General features: G+C 37.7%; 1 protein-coding gene across 1 annotated transcript in view; it reads left to right on the forward strand.

The window, feature by feature from the left end:
* Nucleotides 1-21,156, forward strand: part of SPTLC3 (serine palmitoyltransferase long chain base subunit 3) — a 134,912-nt gene that overhangs the window by 17,798 nt on the left and 95,958 nt on the right. Inside the window, exon 2 of the mRNA XM_019462506.2 lies at nt 11,950-12,135. Coding sequence (XP_019318051.1) covers nt 11,950-12,135 — 186 coding nt within the window. The remainder of the gene's footprint in view (nt 1-11,949; nt 12,136-21,156) is intronic.

Consider the following 21,156-nt stretch of genomic DNA (forward strand, 5'->3'; position numbering starts at 1 on the left):
CCTGCCAAACACACCCCACCCCCCAGTTCTTCAGGCCCTTTCTTCTGCTGGGAAAATGGTGCCTGGTAAACTCCTACTGATTATTCAGATCTCATTTTAAACACTGTATTCTTTAGGAAGGCCTTTCTTTTTTCCCTGAACTAGGTCAGATCCCTAGTCTGTCCATGCCACAGCACTCATTTATTCAGCATTTCCCTTTTGGTAAGTATTTGTTCTGTATTGATATTTCCATCTAGACCAGGGGTTCCCAAAGTTTTCTATAAAGGGCCAGATAGTAAATATTTTTCAGCTCTGTGGGCCATGCAGTCTCTGTCACAACTACTTAAGTCTGCCGTTATGGTATGAAAGCAGCCATAGACAATATATAAACAAATGGGTATAGCTGTGTTCCAATAAAACTTTATTTATAAAAGTAGTTGGTGGGCCCGATATGACCTATAGGCCACAACTGGCCAATCTCTGAACAACCGAATTTCTTTTGGTGATGGAAATGTTGTATATCTGCTCCCTTCCATAAGGTAGCCATTAGCCACATGGAACATTTGAAATGTGACTAGTGCAACTGAGGATCTAAATCTCTAAATTTATTTAATTGTAATTATTTAATTTTAAATGTAAATAGCCACGTGTGGCTAGAGATTATTGTATTGGACAGCACACATATAGACCATGAGGTCAGGGGGGCTGTGACCCTCTTGGTCACCACGATGTCACCTGAACCTAGCACAGCAGCATTTGTTGAATGAATGAATGAACAAATGTATAAGTATGGGATGACTTATCAGACTCCCTTTTTGCTTTTTCCCACTGCTACACACTTGATTAGATGCTGCTACTGAATACTTCTTTCTTTCTAGTCCTGAAATATTATGTTTTTCTATGCATATTTTATTTCCCCATTAGCCTGTGAACTCTATGAAGATGGGCTATAAGAGAGACTCCCTGAATGGTACTCCAAGTACAGGTACATGCACATGGTAGCAGCCTTCCCACAGAGTGTTTGCAGCTACTGGTACTTACCTGGAAAGATAAAGGATTCAGTCCTATAGCTATTTTATTTCTGAAATATGTTCCAAAGATCCTGTATCAAAGGTCTAACTTCAAGCTTTTCTTCTTCAATCTTGCTATTGTAAAGTTGAAAAATTCAACTTTGCCCTGACCTGTCCTGCCTTATAACCTTGGGGAAATTGCTTAATTTCCCCATAATTGCTGTATGTCTCTATTATTAAGTAAAGATAATTTTAATTCTACTACAGTTAACCACCACCTCCCTCTTAAGAATATCATGTAAATAAATAAGATCATGGCCACAAAATCTTTGAGCACCTCAGAAAGAGGCACTCTTCTTACATGACACATAACTGATCAAGAAGATAATAGATGGTAGTGATTCTCAGTGATATTAAATCACTGGTACATTGTTTTTTTGGTTTATCAGGATAACTTAATAAAAGCTCTGTGTTCTTCAAGTAAGCCAGCTGGTTGTAAATAGTATCAGAAGAATGCAATCACTGCAGTTTGGTGAAGAATAGCCATTTTGTTCCTAGTTAAATTATGTCAAATTGACTTTAGAGCCTCCTCTCCAGCTGTCATCCCAGGTTAGATATGGGGATCCTCCAAGTTTTTCTGCGTTGTGTTCCCCCTGCAGTTCTGATAAACAGGCATCCCAGTGAAGGCACACCTTTCTTTCACTGCTATCTGAAACAGAAAGTCTAGGTTACCTTGCCATAGAAGGATCATTCAATTCCAGTGGGTGCCATATATCTCATCTCTAAGTAGGTAACACATGAGGTCCAGCCAGAGGTCTGTGCAAGATTCTATTCCTCTCATTTCCACCCACCAGCAAATGCCCATGCTAGTCCTCCTATCCCAGAAGGCCTTCCTCTCCTCTCCCAGCTTAGTGCTCTCGGTCTTAGTGCTCTCGGTCTCTCTTTCTTTTGCTCTCTCTCTCATTTCACTCATCTCTACAGCAGATATTCACTGGGCACTCTGCTAGGGACTCTTTACACCCCTCCAAACAATCCTCCCTTTTCTTTGAGCCCTTCATTTCCCAATCTGGGTGTACCTTCTGGAAGCCTATGGCTGTCTTCATGAGCTGCCCTGACTGACAGGCTACCTTCTCAGGTGGTGAAAGAGAAAAGCCAAGACAATGGAAAACAAACTTAACCTCACAAGAATGGAACTTGTTCATTGCTAGAAAAAAGGATTGGAGTAGTTAATATATAAAAATCTTATCCCCTGAAAAAGTTCCATGTTTATAATCTTGTCTCTCTGACTTCTGTGGTCACTGAAGCCTAAATCAGGTAACATCCTTTTTCCCATCATGTACTGCCTAACATACAGAGATGCTCAATAAATCAAGAATTGAATCTTTGACTCAGTGAATTTTCTGGCATAAGCTTCCCCAGATTTAAATTTGAATTTTAGTCAGTCCAGATGGGTCCTGATACACACGTTTCCTCAGGGGGTGACTCAGTTCTTAGACTTCTTTCAAATACATCTAAGCAAGGGTTGGAAACAACAACAACAACAACAACAACAAAATTTAAAAGAATTCCTATAGTATAAGACTAGATGTCATAATAAATGAGCCACCAATTCTCAATGACATAACCTAATAGAAGTTTATTTCTCATTTGTAGTAAGTCTAATTGATAGTGATATGAAACTGGAGGAGGAGGAGGTTGTGAGGACTCTGCCCACGTAGTTATTCAGAGAACCAGGCTAACAAAAGTTCTGCAATCTTCAATATGTGGCTTCAGGGTCACTTTGGCTATCACCATTCAGAGGGCAGTAGGGGAAAGAGAAAGACCATGGACCATGAGATAGACTTTTTTATGGGCCAAGCATGGAAGTGGCCATTTCACATTGGCCATCACTCAGTCACATGGGGGTGGGATATGAGAAATGTAGCCCAGCTGGGAGGAAGAGGAAAGAGAAATGGGTTTGGTGAACAGCCAGCCTTTGCCACACTGGACAAACAACGGGGTTAAAATATTTGAAATATTTGAAAGGCCTGAGTGCAAGATAATGAAAGCTATTGTTTTTGCAAGTGATCCTTTATTTTCTGTCCTTTTATTAAATGACTTCTCTTTTAAAAATATTATTGTAATATGATGGAGTGAGTATAATGACAGTGTTATGCAGTGAGTACATCGATGCTGGATCTTTTTACAAAGTGAAGCAGCCAGAGCTGGGACTCAAACTTTGGACAAAGGGTATATATGTATGTGGAGTGGAGATAAGGGAGAGTGGCAGCAGAGAGCAAGTAGGGAAAAGAGTAAGAACTGAAGAAATCACAGGAAAGTGGCCTCATGAGAAAAGATTTGGAGGGGATAAAAATCAAGCTGTGAATGAAAGTTTAATGTTGCTGAAGCAAATCAGAGAACTTGAGGCAGGTCATTTCTCTGCTAAGACACTTAGCTTCATGCTAGAAACCACCACTTCCCAGAGAGAGTTTTTGTCATGGCTTAGGTAGATTTGCATGAAAGGCAAAAAATTACATTTGATATATGTGCTGCATTTCCTAAAGTTAAATGGTTTTTCACTTCATTATTTTGATATCATTCAATAAGCTGATTCAATCAGCGAGTTTTAGTCAGCACCTACCATGGGAAGCTGTGTGCTAGCAATAGGGAAGAACATTGAAGGATGAGAAAGATGGCTCTTATATTCTAACTTTTATAGCCTATCAATACCTAAGAGACACAGAGGTATGTAGCCTTTCCAAAACCCTTTTTGTTAATGGCCATCTCTAGGGAGCACTTTGGAAATACTGCTATAAATGGACTTTATAGCTAAGTTACCTAAGCCGGTGAAAATTTGAAGAGTCAGGATGGAATAAGGAGACCATCCAGGGGGTGATTGCAGTGGTCCAGGAGAAAGGTTGATGAGCATCTCCCCTGATGCTTTCAGTTCTATATTGGGGATCTTTCTCTCTATCCATTCTTACTGCCCTTATCCTTTCTGCATTCATCTTTCAAGCCCTTGGCCAACTGTGTTCTCATTCATGAAGCCTCTCCTACCTCTTCCAGCCAGGGTTAGATACATCTTTCTCTCAGTTCCCACAGTACCCTGAAAATCTCCCTGTGTTAACATCTGTCAGCCTGTAGTCTATCTGTGGGCACATCCGGTCTCCTGGCAGAGTATTTGGTAACACGGGCACTTAATAAGGCTTGGTTTAGTGTTGAAATAGGAGAAAACAACAATAACAAAATCTTTTAGGTAGACTGGATGCTTGATGAGTTTTAAGACTGTATAAAAATAATTTTAACCTAAGTTGTCATATGTTAGTGTATCTCAGTGGTCTGAATAATTTTTGTTGATTGAGCAACTCAGTTTCTTTAACTCTAGCCACCCTCCTGGAATACCCTAGATAAGAGGTTTCCACTTGGCTCTATCATGTAGAACATCTTAATCTAGGGGTTGCCAGTAGTTAATGATTAATTATACCTGGTGTCTTAAAAATCAGAAATAAAATTATTAGTAAGGTGCTTACTCCCAAATTGAACATGACTATCTACATATAGAATCAAATGGCATACTCTAAGCAGAAGTGTCTCACTTATTTGTAATGAGATGTTAGGACATAGACTAAACTGGGACATATGAGTTTTATAAAGCATCTCTAAACATTTAATCTACCAAACACATAATATAAGGCTGTGGTTAATGTACTCATTTCTTGATATACCCAAACAACTTTCAGGTATAAAGCACTTTCCAAACAAGGTAGAATTGTGTACTCTCATCATTTCTGTATCATTCTGCTTTCATGAGCTTTGGGGCTATATCATTCATATAATTGACATTCCAAAGTATTTTGGAAATAAATACTTGGAGTATTTGGAGAAATAAATGGCAACTTTGGAATTAATAAGACACTCAAATATTTTAGAGTAAAAGTAAAAGGATTCTACTGAAGAAGGAACTGCTTTAAATTTTACTACCTTAGGGATGAGAATTTTTTTTAAAAAAGAATATATATATATATATATCTGTATATATATATATATATATACACACACACACACACATACATATACACACACACACACACACACACACACACACACTAGCAGTAAGCAAATATTTCTTCATCTGCTGTATGTCCTTAAGACCATTTCCAGGTACTTTAAATGGTTGCATTTTTATAATTTTTATGAGTTATGCTTGTTTTACTGCTAAAACAGATTATGGAAGCTCTTCACAGCACCACTGTGGAAATAGTCTCGCCTTCCATAAATTTTTAACCATTTCCCACATTTGAGTACAACATCATCTCTAGAATTATCTCTTATTCCATATCATTCACAGCGGTTCTGTTTCTCTGCTCAAAACTTAGCTATTACAATGTAGGTAGACACTCATTCCTAAAAATGCAGTATCCTTGGAAGTTTGTGTTCTACCCAGGAGACCTCGCAGGACTATCTACCCAACTCTCATAATGTGGGAAATTCTGCATACATCCTGTTTCAAAAAAGAAGATGGCCCTCTTCTTTATCTCCGGTGCTAGAAGTTCCCTTCAGCATTTTGCCATCCCAGACTGTCTTATTCCCAAACTTCCTACCCTCCTAGTGACCAAAACCTGACAGCTCCTTCATTCTCATCTTGGTTTTTCTTTCCATGGACCAACACAGCAGTATAATGGAATGTGCCAAATTCCATGGACTGCCTCAGTCTGAAAACAAAAGCTCGCTTCTGAGTAGGTGCTTAATCTACAGAATTAACTTGATTCCAGATTTGCTCATCCCTTTTTATCCCACTCTAAGGACCTAGAGCAAAACAAAAGCCTGCAGCGTGTTTTTTTTTCTTTCTTTCCAAAATTCTGAGGAGGTTGCATAAGGGATGCTACCTTACTGAGACCCTCAGTGTCATTCTGGTCAAGATAGTCACATGTGCTCTTCTGCCCATCCCCCTCAGGGGCCCTGTTCTGAGAATTATACTATCTCTTCCCTTTATCTCCAGTTATCCTTAATCTATTGGGTAATTTCTTAAATTCCTAAATATTCTGTTTCTTTATTCCCAAAGAAGTAGCTCCCCTTACTATTAGTACCCAATGCCACCACTTCCTGTCTGTCCCACCCCTTCACCAGCACACCACATATGCAATGGTCTTCCTCAGCTCCAGTGTCCCAACTCCCCTCTTCTCCTCCCCTTGAACCTCCCACATTTGCTGTCTCCTGGAAGATTCTCCTCCGCCCAGTTCTCCCTGTGTAGAAGTACTGGCCAGGGCTCTATGCATATTCTTTCCCTTTTTTCCTAAATGTTTTAGTCTAACAGTTTCATCTCTCTTCTCTATTCAGATTTCATGAAAATCGTTAACATTTCATGAGTACTTACTCTGCGGCAGGTACTTTGCATATATTATCTCATTTAATTTTCAAAACAACTTCATTAGCTCCATTGTACACTTGGGGAATTTGAGGACAAGAGAAATTAAGGAACTTGAACAAGGTCATCCACTCAGCAAATGAAAGTACCAGGATTTGAACCCTGGCAGTCTCATGGCTGTCCAAGGGCTGTCCACCATTAAGCTCTTCAAGACTGGGCTCAAATTCCACCTCTTTCAGGAAGCCATCCCTGATTCCCCCTGTATGATATGGTCCCTCCATTTGTGGCATCTTTATGACATTTACTTTTTGTTTTATGTTGTGGTCGTTTTTGTTCACTCTCCTTCCCGTCCTCACCTCACCTCCCACATACACCATAACATTAACAATTCTGGGAGAAAGTGACTGTATTTATTGAGTTCATATTCCCTCTGATGTTAACCTAGAACTGTCTACAATAGGCAGCCAACAAAAGACCTGCTACTTTGAATGGAAGACTAGTCATCTGTAAAAGTGGATCCTCCCAGCATGCCCCAACACCCTGTTTATTTCCAGATGTGACAAGAATTCAGGGTGAACAAACCTCAGGGTGTCACAATGTCCCAAATGAGCAGGTGCTCTGGGCCAGGTGGCTCAGGATCTATTTCTTTTCAAGGCTATGAAGGAAAAGTTAGAACAGAGAAGTAAAGCACATTACAGATTACCATGCTGTGTCAGTATTTGGCCAGCAAATTTATTAAGCAATATTTTAATGCTTCATTTACTTTGAAAAGACAAAATCTCATATTTCAGAATAACTATCCAACCCCAGATTGAGAAATCTTTCCCAAGAGCTATGATGGACTTCAATTTTAAATAAAGGGATATAGTAAATGAGTTGCTTTCCATCTGTTTAGACCTATATATTTCCATGTAACTTTGTTCTCCATCAAGATATCTCATTTTCTCCCTGCCAAATAAAATTACATTAAATTAAATTAAAATAAATAAATCAAGTTATATGAGAGAAAATAAAGTTGATATTGGTTGGAGCTGATGGGCATTGTTGAAAATTTCTTCTTTATGTTATAACTTTCTTCCAGAACAAGTCACAGGGGCAAAATAATAGTTACACAAGCTCAGGCTGTGCACCCAACTGAGAGTGTTATTTGCATCTAGGTAGACCGTTGTGTGCACTGCAGGTTTGCATCAGAGCCAATGTAAGCAGAAAGTTCCCATGGATTTCAGGGAAAATGTGTTGCTTGATTTGGCCACATGTGGAGCTCATAAATGGATATAGGGCCAGGAAAGTAAAAAGGGAGAATCTTCTGCTGATCTTCACAGGATGGCCTGGAAGTTTATCTCTTTACATGGGGTTACATAATTTAGCCATCTTTGAAATCAACCAAAGTGGTTAATTTGTGAGCAGACTAAATCAGTTTTCTGGAAGTCACCTGTATTTGGCCCCTTTTACTCACCCTTCTTTCCCTATGGTCCCCAATTTTGTCTCAGACCTACTGTTCTTCTCTCTTTATAATTAGTCCTTTATCACATTCACCTTCAATCATGGCTTAAATTGTACCTCATAGTAGTTGACTCTGTCTCAGCCAGGGCCTCTCTCTTTCCCTGCATCTCTAACTGCCTGTCAAACAGTCCCACTTCTGAGAACCATAACCACCTCCAACTCAGCATTGTCTTCCCCCATAAGCAGCACCCCTTTCTAATTCCCTCTGTCTTCTTATCAACAATACCATAATGCTCCTTGCAGATACTTTTCATTTTCCTCTTCCTCGACCTTGTACCAACAAGTCACAAAAGTTTATCAACTCCTCCTCATGAGGATCTCAGTCCCTTTTTCTGGACTCTGACAAATCCAGGAAGAAAGGAAGCTAATTGTGTGTCCCAATGATGTGGAAGGAACGAGGAGATGGTTCCTAACTGAGTCAGGAGGTCATTTGAAACGCAGGAGACAGATGCAGTCCAAAGGTCAAACACAGAATAGAGCCAGGGAAAGGAGCTAAAGACTGGCACTACAGTAGTAAGATCAGCTATCCACCAGACCTACAGGACTGCTGTGAGGACATAGTGAGAAGGAGGTCAAGAAATCAGGAGCCAGGGACCTGGTCTGTTTTGTTCATCTTTGTATCCCCAGAATGTAGCATATAGTCAGCTCACAGTTGGCACCCACTGAATACTCTATAATCCCAAATATAGGACATTGATTATAACCTCTCATTCAAGACCTCATATTAAGCAATGCTATCTCACTGTCATTATTTGAGACCACCAGGTAATGTTTAGGGAAGACATGTGAGACAAGAGCAACATCCATCCATGTTAGTTTTGGGTGTCTAGAAAAGTAACCTGATATAATGTATAAATAAGGAGGCAAGGAATAATATCTCATGGAGTTTTGATGTAACAATTTAAGTGTTCAATGTCATTATAAAAAGATTTTTTAAATTGCTTTAAAAACAAGTTATGTGGAGATAAATATTCATCTACAGATACATTTATTATTATGATTATTATTATTATTACTATTTGAGAGAGAGAGAGAGAGAGGGAGAGAGAGAGAGAGAGAGAGCACACACGAGTGGGGGAGAGGAGCAGACAGAGAGAGAGAGAGAATCTCAAGCAGGTTCCATGCTCAGCACAGAGCCTGACATGGGGCCCAGCCCCACAACCTGAGCCGAAATCAAGAGTCGAATGCTCAACCAACTGAGCTACCCAGGGGCCCCTACAGGTAGATTTTTTTGATTGTCATATATTTTGTGGCTTGGGATAAAACTTCCAGTGACTAAGTCACATAGAGATCCTATAACATTGCAGCTCAAGCAACATAGAGGAAAGGAAGGTGACATGTTCTAGAAAACTGTGTTGATGGAATCAAACAGTGCTGGTAGTAACAACAGAGATTATGAGAGTAGCAAAAAGAATGTTTCCAATTAACATGATGTCATATAATGCATCATTTAAATATATATGTGTAAATTAAATTAATGCATTAAATATTAGTAGGCATTAGACAATTTCCTGTAAGTCACTAAAAGTTATATATTCCAAGTAGTTAAATCAGTCCTCATTGAGAAATGCAGAATCTGTGCATTGCATTATATTTGTTGAATGAAAGAATGAATGAATGTATAAATATTTATTAAAGACTAAAATTTAATTAAACATTATCCTTAGGAATAATTTACTCACTAATCCAATGAGCCAATATTGATTATGCTACTATATGCAAATCAACTAAGCAGGAATGAGAATGGTTTGGTACTAAAAGTGACTTTCCACTGGAATGTTGACACCTAATATAAAGAAATACTTCCTATAACTTTCTGTTATAAAAAATTTCAAACACACACACAAGTTAAAAAATAACAAACATTCATATAACCTCTACCTAACTCAATAGTTATTAACATTTTCCCCAAATTGCTTCATATGTATTTAATTTGGAAAGAAATTACAGGTGTCATAACATTTCATTCCCCTAATACTTCAGCATACACTATAAAGTTTAAAACATTTCCCCACATAACTATAACACTACTGTCACTCCTAACAAAATTAACAATAACTCCTTAATAAGATACATACCCAGGCCACATTTGGACTTACACAGTTGTTCAAATTATGTATTTTTAACCAGGCTTTTACAACAACAAGAAAATAGGATCCAATGAAAGAACACACACAGCATTGGGTTGTGTCTCTTAAAGTCCCCTCCACCACAGACCCTTTTTTTCCCCTTTTTTCTTCTTTTCTCCAGCTTTTTGAGGTATAATTGACAAATAAAAACTGTATATACAATGTTATTTGATACATGTAGACACTGTGAAATTATTACCACAGTCAAGCTAATTAATATATCCATCACCTCACCTAGTTACCATTTTTTGTATGTGGTGAAACACTTTAGATACACTGATCAAATTTCAAATATACTATACAGTATTAACTGTGGTAACCATGCTTCACATTAGATCCCAGAACTTATCCACCTCGTAACTGAAGATTTGTGTACTTTGGCCAACATCTCACCCTTTCCCCTACTTCCTGCCCCTTGCAACCACCATTCTACTCTCTGCCTCTGTGAGTTCAGTTCTTTTAGATTCCACATATAAATGAGATTGTGCGGTATTTGTCTTTCTATGTCTGGCTTATTTCATTTAGCATGATGTCATCCAGGTTTATCTATATTGTTGCAAATGGCAGGGTTTCCTCCTTTCTGTGGCTAAATAGTATTCCACAGTACTCTATATTCTTTATCCATTCATCTATCTACAGACACTTAGATTGTTTCTGTGTCTTGGTTCTCATGAATAATGATGGAATGGACTTGGAGGTGCAGATACCTCTTCAAGACACTGATTTCATTTCCTATGGATATATACCCAGAAGTGGGATTGCTGGATCATGTGATAGTTCTATTTTTAAAATTTTTTTGAGGAACCTCCATATGGGTTGCATGTTTTCATATTGGTTGTACCAATTTACATTCCCACCAACAGTGTACAAGTGTTGCCTTTTCTCCACATCCTCACAAACGATTGTTATCTTTTATCTTTTTGAGAGTACCCAGACCCTAATAGGTGTGAGGTGTCTCACTGTAGTCTTCATTTGCGTCCCCCTGATTAGTGATGTTAAGCACTTTTCATATACTTGTTGGCCATTTGTATATCTTCTTTGGGAAAATGTCTATTCAGGTCCTTTGCTCATTTCTTTTAAGTTTATTTATTTGGAAAGACAGAGAGCAGCATGAGTGGGGGAATGGCAGAGAGAGAGGGAGAAAGAGAATCCTAAGCAGTCTCCATGCTGTCAGCACACGGAGCCCCACACAGACCTCGATCTCATGAACCGCGAGATCATGACCTGAGCTGAAATCAAGAGTCGGATGCTTAACCGACTGAGCCACCTGGGCACCCCTCCTTTGGCACCCCATTTTTAAACATGATTTATAAGAATTTTTTAGTTGTATGAGTTCCTTATCTATTTTGGATATAACCCCTTATCATATATATGGTTTGCAAATTTTTTTCTCCCATTCCATCGGTTGCCTTTTCATTTTGTTGATAATTTCCTTTGCTGTGCACATTGTGGATTATCTTATTGTTTCCTCATGAAGTCATTTACCACATTCCCTTATCCTGATCCTGATATTTCTTGTGAAATTAATATTAGATATAAACATTTGACTAAACTCAGGTTAAATGTATCATTAGAGTATTGAGTATTACATTATGATAAGAGCACAGATGCTCTTGTTCCAACATTGGTGATGTAATTTGATCACCTGGTCAAGGTAGTAACCTCAGATTTGTGATTAGGGGGTAACCTACGGGGTGATACTTTGGCATCTTGCAAAAACCATATTCCTCATTAACTTTTCACCTAATGGATTTAGCATCTGTTGAGAATTTTTCCCTGAATCAATTATTTTATTAGGGGGTTGTAAAATAAAATGTAACTTTCTGATTACCCTCTTTAATGATCAATTCCACTTTTCTCTAAGCACTTTTTATGATCTTAAACATGTCCTTTGAAATTTAAAAGTTTGAAAGTCCAAAATTTTAAGTATTATATTTTATTGCAATAGAAGAGAACTAACCTTCTATTTTCTTTTGTGTTTTAGCAAAATGGGAAACCACATTTTTACGATAAGCCAATTGTTGAATCCTTTGAGGAAGCACCTCTTCATGTTATGGTTTTCACTTACTTGGGATATGGACTTGGAACCCTATTTGGCTATTTCAGAGACTTTCTGAGGAACTGCGGAATAGAAAAGTGCAATGCAGCTGTAGAACGAGAAGAACAAAAAGTATGTATGTGTATGTGCTTGGATCTTTGTCAATGCATATTCTTCTATTAAATGTTCTCAGAAGTGGTGATACGTGTATAGATCTTAAAAAGAGTGATGCTCTCAGAAACCATTTGGGTAAATTCTATTCATCTCCACCCCATAAACCCCATACCCTATGTGTTGGATTTTTTTTTTTTTTAAGTATTTTATTGAGCAACTAACTACTATTCACCAGATACTGAACTAAGGGTTTTCTCAGACATTATTGCATTTAATTTTTATAACAATCCCATGAGATAGGTATTATAAGACAATTTTTTTAAGTTTATTTATTTTTGAAGGAGAGAGAAGCAGAGTGTGAGTGGGGGAGGGGCAGAGAGAGAGGGAGACACAGAATCCGAAGCAGGGTCCAGGTTCTGAGCTGTCAGCACAGAGCCCCACACAGGGCTTGAACTCACAGACTGGGAGATCATGACCTGAGCTGAAGTCAGATGCTTAACCGACTGAGCCACACAGGTGCTCCTAAAATACCATTTTAAAGAAATGAAAAAATCAAAATATAAGAGCAAAGGCATTTGGATAGGACTGTATGCTGGTCTTCTTGTTGCAAGATGAGTATTATTTATGTTTTGTTCTAGAATAGAAAAGTGTGCCTGAGTGAAATATGAAACTGTAATTTCATTATAGTCAAAGTTTGTCAACTTTAATACCATTTGACATTTTGGATTGGATAATTCTTTGGTGGGAGAGGCTGCCTTTGCATCGTAGGATTTTTAAAAGCATCCCTGGCCTCTATTCATATCAGTGAATTAGCATTCTACCACACACTTTTTTTTTAATATGAAATTTATTGTCAAAATGGTTTCCATACAACACCCAGTGCTCCAACCACACACTTTGACAATCCAACATGCATGCAAACATTGCCAAATGCATCGTGAAGTGCAAAAACACCCCAATTTAGAACCCAATCTAGATACTTTTGATAGTTAGCCCACAAAAGTCTACAGAGCTATCAGGACAACATGGAAAATATTCAGTTATCTGCAGCCTGAATCTTCCTAACATGTTTTCTAAATCGATTCAAGTGATTTATGATGCCCTGAATTCCTTTTTTCTAAAAATTGCTTTGAAATACTATGATGATTATGGGCATAGATCATTCCACATGATGGAGACTTAAACACAGCCAAGTAAAGAACATAGGGAAAGAAACCATGGTGTGAAAGAGGTAAGAGAAAGCATTGTACATTCAAGAAACTGAGGAATTCCAATGACTGGACTATTGTAAGTGACAGTGGGAGTATGTGGGGAGAAAGATTGTTTGAGAGGCAAGTAGAGACCACACTATAATGGGTTTCTATAAGCCAAAGATATTTATTATAAGAACAATGGGTAGGCATTGAAAGAATTCAGGCAGAGGAATGCAGATTTGCAGATTAGAAAGACCATGCTCACTGGCCTAAGAAGAAGGGATTGCAGGAGGACAGCACAGACCAAAAAAACCAGTTAAGAGGCTGATGCAGAAATCCAGCTTAAAAACAAACAAACAAACAAAAAAACAAACAAAAAAGCTAGATGAGACTTTGGGGTAAGACCAGGGTAGTAGTTATAATAGGAGTGGTAGTAAGAGATAAGACCAAGAGATGTTAAAGAAGATGGAGTCAGGGATGATTGGCTTGACCTGGGGAATTAGGGAAATGGACAAATCAAAGAAAGGTTTATGCCTTAGACAGCTGGGCAGAAAGAAGGCTGTGGAATTCATTGAAATGGGGAATAGAGAAGAAAGATCCAATTGGAGGGGAAAGGGGCCAATTTTTTTTTGAGAGGTTGAGAACTGGCAGATAGATATAAAAGTCTAGACCCTCAGAGAAAAGTCTCATATGGATATTGTGGATACTGTGGGATCTTTAGAATATCTTGAGCATATCAACATCAAAGCCATAGAAGTAGATGAAATCTCCCAAGGAAGGTCTATGGAGAAAAAAGAGGAAGGAAGAGAAGAGAATGAAGAACTTTAGAGAATTTAGTAGATGTAAGAGATAAAATTCCAATTCAAGACTAGAAGCAAAGTGACAATTTCAAAAACCTTATAATATTTTAGGAAAGAGATATTTATGCTTAAACTGGGGAAGAGGTAGATGGAATGAAGAAAAGGGAATTATAGAGATATTTAGGAAGTAGAATCAACAAGTCTTAGCGGCTGCAAGTATAGAAAATAAGATAAAGGGAAGAAACTAGGGTAATCTCAAATTTCTACTTTGGTCAGAAACGAGAATAGTAGTGGCACACCCATCACAATGGAAAGGTTTTATGTTGGCAAAAAGATGTCCACAGATACGGTTTTGAGGATGTACAGGTTCTTAAGTGGCAAAGAATATAGAAACAGTAAAATCTAGTAGGAGCTGATGATGAAATGGGAGACTGAAATGAGAAAGCAGATTCCACTTGGCCATTCTCCCAAGGATCCCCACAGCCCCTCCCTGACACCAGCTGTCTGTTCTAGAAGCTCTTATCACCAATCTGCCTGCTCCCTAGGTGTAGGTAACTGGTGCACAATAAATTAGCACATTTCAGAATATTTACTAGGACAGAGAGTGAGTCAAATGTAAATTTCTCAGGTGTGGCATCCCTTGGCAGGCTTAGGCTTCAGCTCTGCCATCTATTTTCTGACCTGTGCCAATATTTTTGCTCTATCAACCCATCAGGGCTAGTCAGTTTGGTTTTTCTAAAGAATTTCTTACATTTCAAGCAGAACATATTTTTATATATATGCAAACTGGTTCTTGGGGAAGCAGACTCTGAGATGGAGAGTTGAGGGCAGAATGGTTTTTATGGAGTGATCTTGGAAGTAACACCTGTACACCTGCAAGGGAGCAAGATACAGGAGCAAGATAAGGCAGGTGAATTGTGATGCAGTCCCAGACAAGGCCTCAGTGGATCCCACAGGGAGCCCTGGAGATGAGAGGGTGCTTCCTCACTGAGGGAAGGGTGTGGAGTCTCCAAGGAAGATAGATGGGAGCTAACCACCATAGAAGGATGTGATCCTGAGCCAGGCAGCTTCCTTCAGCAAGCTGCCAGCCTCCAACACTTCTGGCATTGGGGGAAGGGGTGCCTGGTCCTGAACAATGGGATACACTGAGAACAAGCAGCCTGTATTGCAGCACCAGTCACTATGGCTGCAAGAACTGCTCCAACCTCCTCCCAGGAGGGAGACAGTGCATCACATAAATCAGTGCCTTGCATTTCTTTACAAAATAAATGATTTCCCACCTGTTTGACCTCTGTGAGGTAGAGAGCATCAGCCAATTGACTCATCTTGGTGGATATACCTTTCACATGGCACACTTTTTATTATGTGTTGTTTTATTATGTGTTTTATTATGTGTTTAGACATTTATAGCCTTCCAGAGTAACAATGGCTGCAGTAGCTATATTCTTTTTGATGGGACTTGGTCACTAGAAACCCTAACTTCAGGCTGACCTTTATCCTTTTAATATTTCCCCCAGCCCTGTACTTCTGACAGTACTCTTGCTTTATGTTAATAAGCTACCTGAGGCACATCTTAAAGTCTCTTGCTGGAAACAGGCTGTTTTCCAGTGACTCCTGGTTCTTCTAGCAGACATGAGCAATATATTCCATTCTGGCCAGTGAGAGTGCAGAATAAGTTGTCCCATAAGAACAACCAACCAAGAACAAAATGACACTAAGGAAAAGTGTATCCGTGAGGTGGTGGTAGAGAATAGTAATTATGTTTTCCAGAAAGATCATAAGCAGCTGTCTGATTACTGATTACACTCTTTTACTCCATGTGAGTTCTTTTTTTTAAATGTTTATTTATTTTGAGAGAGAGAGCAGAGAGGGGCAGAGAGAGAGAGAGAGGGAGAGAGAGAGTCCCAAGCAGGCTCCACACTGTGAGCACAGAGCCCGATGTGAGGCTCGATCACCATGAATTGTGAGATCATGACCTGAGCTAAAATCGAGAGTCAGACACTTAAGGGGACTGAGCCACCCAGGTGCCCCTCTATGTGCATTCTTTTTATTTGTTTTATCTTTAATAAAAGTTGTAAAAATTTAAGGTGTACAACATGATATTTTGATTAAAATATACATAACAAAATGATTGCCACAGTCAAGCTAATTGACATGTTCATCCCCTCATTTCTTTCTTTTTTTAATCAAATACAAGAATTCATTAATTCAATTTTCCTATCTTCTCTCTCACTGGGATGACTCCTCTCAGACCAAACCATCCTTTCAACTAAAGTGATGTCCCAAATTAGAATCTTTTTGTGTTCTTCTTCTTTTTGATTTCTAGCTCTAACACTCCAAAACATGAGGCTCTGATAATTCACTTATCTAGATCACTTCATTACTGATTCACTTAATACAAAATAAGTGAAAAGAATACAAAAATAAAAATCTTCCTCCAGAAGAGCAGTAAAAAAGATCATAGGCCCAAGGCACCTGCACTTCTGACAGACTCCACTAACGATCAGAATACAGTGGCAAGGAAAAGGACCATACAGACAGGTACAAGGTTTAAATATTCTTGCATAAGTTCTCCTTTTAACTCTTAATTTTGGGGACACATTGACTTTTTTAAACCAAAGACCACTTCAGCAGTGAATTATAATTTATTAAAGACCTCTGGATAAATCACTTTCTCAATGATACAACAACTTAACTTTGCAAAATCTAGAAGAGGATGTCAGCAAATAAACCCAAATGAATGTCAAGCAACATCAGAGACTTGAAAAACCTCAAGCACAGCCCCATTTATCAATCCTTATGTTTCGATAACTGGTTCAGTAAGACCCACTCCATATGGCACTAGCCTGTTGTAAAACATTTCAGTGCAATTTCATGTTCACACTGGATCCAGAGAGTCCCCAGTGCCCCTACAAGTAAATCCCAGACATTTCTGGCCCATCCCCAGAGATTTTTACTCCCACATGAAACAGAGTGTTCAGCAAGTTGTAACTGTAAAGAATTTTAAGACGAATCTCCAAATGTTCGCATAAATTAAAAATTTCCCTTTTGCGTCCTGATAGGATAGCAGGATTCCCCCAGAGAGACTTCCTTCTGAATAATTTGAAGGATGGGTTCCATTAAGGTCACTGAGTATGAGTTTTGTCCAAAGCACACACACAGATGGCCCAAGCTCTGGTCTTCCTGTTTGGACCTGGGTGAGTCCAAACTCAGAGAGCTTTCATTGGGGTTTCCCTGGGAACATAACATATTAACCAGCAGCTTGTGAGATGGTAATATTAGACCAGTGGTTCTTGGCCTAGGATGCACATTGGAATCACCTGAGAAGTTTTAAAAGCCTCTAATACCTGGGCTTTGCCTGCAAATATTCTGATTGAATTGACCTGTGGTGCACCCTTAGTGGGGTTCATAAAAGCTTCCCACATGATTCCCAGGTATAGCCAAAGTTAGAAACCAGTGTTTTAGAACAATGCTTCTCAGACTTTCCTGGGCATACAAATGGTCACTCCCTCACTTCCTTGATTTAAATATTGCTAAGAAATCAATAGCTTTAAATGCAGCAGAAATTGCTGGCCAGTGAAACCCCCAATATCCCCAAATAGGCTTGGTTCCAAATACCTTCTGACTGCTTCTAAAAAGCAAATGCGCCCTGCAAGGGATGAATATTTTCCACAATTTCTCCTAGCAGGGAAGCATGTACCATAGGTTGTAACAGCTCCAAAATGATAGTTCTAGAAATATTTTGTGAAATAAGACCATCAATAAAATCAGATCACAGCCCCCATACAGTGAATACTCAGGTCAACATTTATCCAAACAAATACATATATATATACTTATGTGTACACACACACACACACACACACACACACACACACACACATTACACACACAACGTAATATCATTTAAATGTTAGTTAAATCATTTGTTTAGTTCTTTTACAATATAGGCCTCTCTGCTTCCCTTTGCAAGAAGGAATCTACAAATAGTAGGCAGGCAGAGTTAATTGATTTTGATAAGGTAGAGCTTTGCTATCTATACCAATTAATACTAAGCCAATGTGTCACATGGGTGAATTATGACAAGCCCTAATGAAGAGTCTCCTCTCAAACTTGTATCTTTTTTTCCTTGCCTTTTTACTATGGAAATAATGAGCAAAAGCAATCTCTTTTTGCATTCTTCCTGTCTTTTTCATGCATGTAATTACACACAAAGGTTCATTTGCACTTACTCTGTCCTTTCGTAAATGGGATAAATGGGATCATATCATACACATTGTTGTGTGACTTACTTTTTCTCACCTAACTCTTATCTGGAGATCTTTACATGCCAGTACAAGGTTACCTCATTCCTTTTAATACTTGTATGATGGTATTGCATAATGTGGATATATGATTATATTCCTTTTTTATTATTTTATTATTTCAAACAATTCTTCGATGAATAGCATATGTATTTATTCAAGGATAATTCCTAGAGGTGGCTTTCTGGGTTCAAGGAATGTACACTTTAACTTCTGAGAGATTGGCAAATTGCCTTTCAACAAGCTTGCCTAGCTAGACTCCAGTCAGCAGTACCTAGGAGTGCTTGTCTCTTCACCAGAGCTTGACACGTTGATGTTATCAACATATTTTTTCTTTTGCCATTCTCATAGGTTAACATTTTTTGTTCTTGTCTTGATTTGCATTTTCCTGATTAACAGTGAGACTAAGCTTGTTTTCACATGATTATTAGTGCTTTAGACGTATTCCTCTAGAATTGCCTATTCATATCCCTTGCTCTTAATTTCATTAAATTGTTTTTTCTCACTGATCTCTCTTTCTATATATCCTTATATCAATAATTTGCCTATTAAATGATTTTAGGTATTTTTCTAATTCTGTTTCTTGGCTTCTAATGTTTTCTATGTTATATGCAGCCATTTTATTGTTTTAAGTCCTATGTATCTAACATTTCCTTTTCTTTGTTGTTAGTTTTGTTCTTTGGGAAAGGAGAGTTAATCATGTTTAGGAAGACATTTTTTTACTCTTAAAGTTAAAACAAATTTTCCTACAATGTCATTTAGTACTTTTATGATTTGTGGTTTTTATTCATTAACCCATAAATTCACTTGGAATTGATTTCTATGTATTGTGTGAGGTAGAACATTCTTTTTAAAGATTTTTAAATTGTCTCAATATAATTAATTGCATTTTTTTACCCACTGATTTGAATTATTGATCCATTTGTCTATTTTTTCATGTAAATTTGTAAGTTTTTAGGTAATTCTTACAGATTTTTTCTCTGTGTATACTTTAGAATTAGCTTTTCAGGCATCGAATTAAAAAAAAATAACTTGCCATTTTGATTGGTAATATTAAATCTATAGGTATAGGTGAACTTTGGAAAATTTGACACCTGAATAGTAGTCTTCCCATTAATAAACATGATACGACTCTCTATTTATTTAGATATTTATTATGTTCTTTAATAAAATTTTATAATGTTCTTTATTCTAAGGTCTTAGATTTCCTCTTATGATCATTATTTGGGTACAAGTTTTCGATGGTGGTATTATTTGAATACTATCTTTTTTCTCTATCCCATATTTTTTAAATGTTTATTTATTTATTTTGGGAGAGAGCATGAGCAGGGAAGGGATAAAGAGAGAGAGGGAGAGAGAGAGAGAGAGAGAGAGAGAGAATCCCAAGCAGTTTCCACACTTAGTGTGGAGCCTGACCTAGGGCTTGATCCTGCAAGATTATGGCGAGATCGTGACATGAGCTGATATCAAGAGTCAGATGCTTAACTGACTGAAGCCACCCAGGATCCCTTCTGAATCCCATATTCTAATTAGTTATTGATGGCATATGGGAAAGCTGTTGATATTTTAATATTTTAATTTCAACTGCTACCACCTTAATGAATATCTCTCCTTAGCTCCACAGCTTCTCAGTTAGTTGTATTGGAATTTCTAGTAACTTTACATATGCGCCATGAAAAACTGTATACTGTCTTTCAAGTCTATTAGAACAAATGGGCTAATTATGTTATTTGAATCCTCTAGACTTACTTCTTTTTTTGTATACTCAAGCTTATAATTTCTGAGAAATGACTATTAATGTTTTCCACTGTGCGTATGGATTTGTCAGTTTTTCTTTTTCTTATGTATTTCAGTGTAACTGTCAGATATATAATCCTGGCTCTCACAGTTCTTGGTGTATTTGTTCCCTAGATTTGCTTTTCCTTGTACTCTGCTCTGTCCAATATTAGTATTTATACATCTGCCTTTTCTTCAGTAGCCATCTCATTATTTCAGTCTTCATCGTTTTCAGAAAATGTAGGTCACTTATAAGCAGCATATAGTTTTATTTTAAAACACATGTGAAAACTTCTGTGTTTAAAAAAATAATAATATAAGCTATGAGCAATTACTTTCTTGAACCATAGGAAATTGCTGTTTTTGTAGGTGAAAAAGACATTGGCAACTCCTTGTGGTTAAACCTAATACTTTAATTACTCATGTGTTTAAACTTATTCCTGCCATCTCTATATTTAACATTTACATTTTCTGGGGTTTTTTTATTTTAAATACTTTTCCTTTCATACCTTTGATACATTTGACTGAATTTTCTTTGTTGTACATTTTTTTCTTCTCATCACTGTTAGGGAGTTGTACATAGTATTTCTCCCTACCAGTTTTTAATGGTTCTCTTTGAATTTTTAACACATATATTTAGAATTTAGATAGTTATTCACTAACTAGAGTCTTCCGCCTACCAGGTGAAGAATTTAATAATGTTTCTTTCTCCCACATACCCATTTTCCAAGTTATCATTTATTTGTTAATTTTTAGGTTCTGTTTCTCTATACTGCATATACAAAACTACTTGGGCTAAACTATATTCCATCACTTTCTTACTACTTTTCCTGGCATCATTTGGCTTCCTTCTTAGTTATTTCATTGTTTGTTTTGTTGAGGTACATGCTCAATTATTACAGAAAATGTTTTGGGGAATTAAACTCATGACTCCTTGCATATTTTCTGACTTTCCATTGATTCGTC

Source organism: Panthera pardus, unplaced genomic scaffold (assembly GCF_024362965.1).
Source record: "Panthera pardus isolate Hobbes unplaced genomic scaffold, ASM2436296v1 HiC_scaffold_25, whole genome shotgun sequence".
NCBI classification, from domain to species: domain Eukaryota; kingdom Metazoa; phylum Chordata; class Mammalia; order Carnivora; family Felidae; genus Panthera; species Panthera pardus.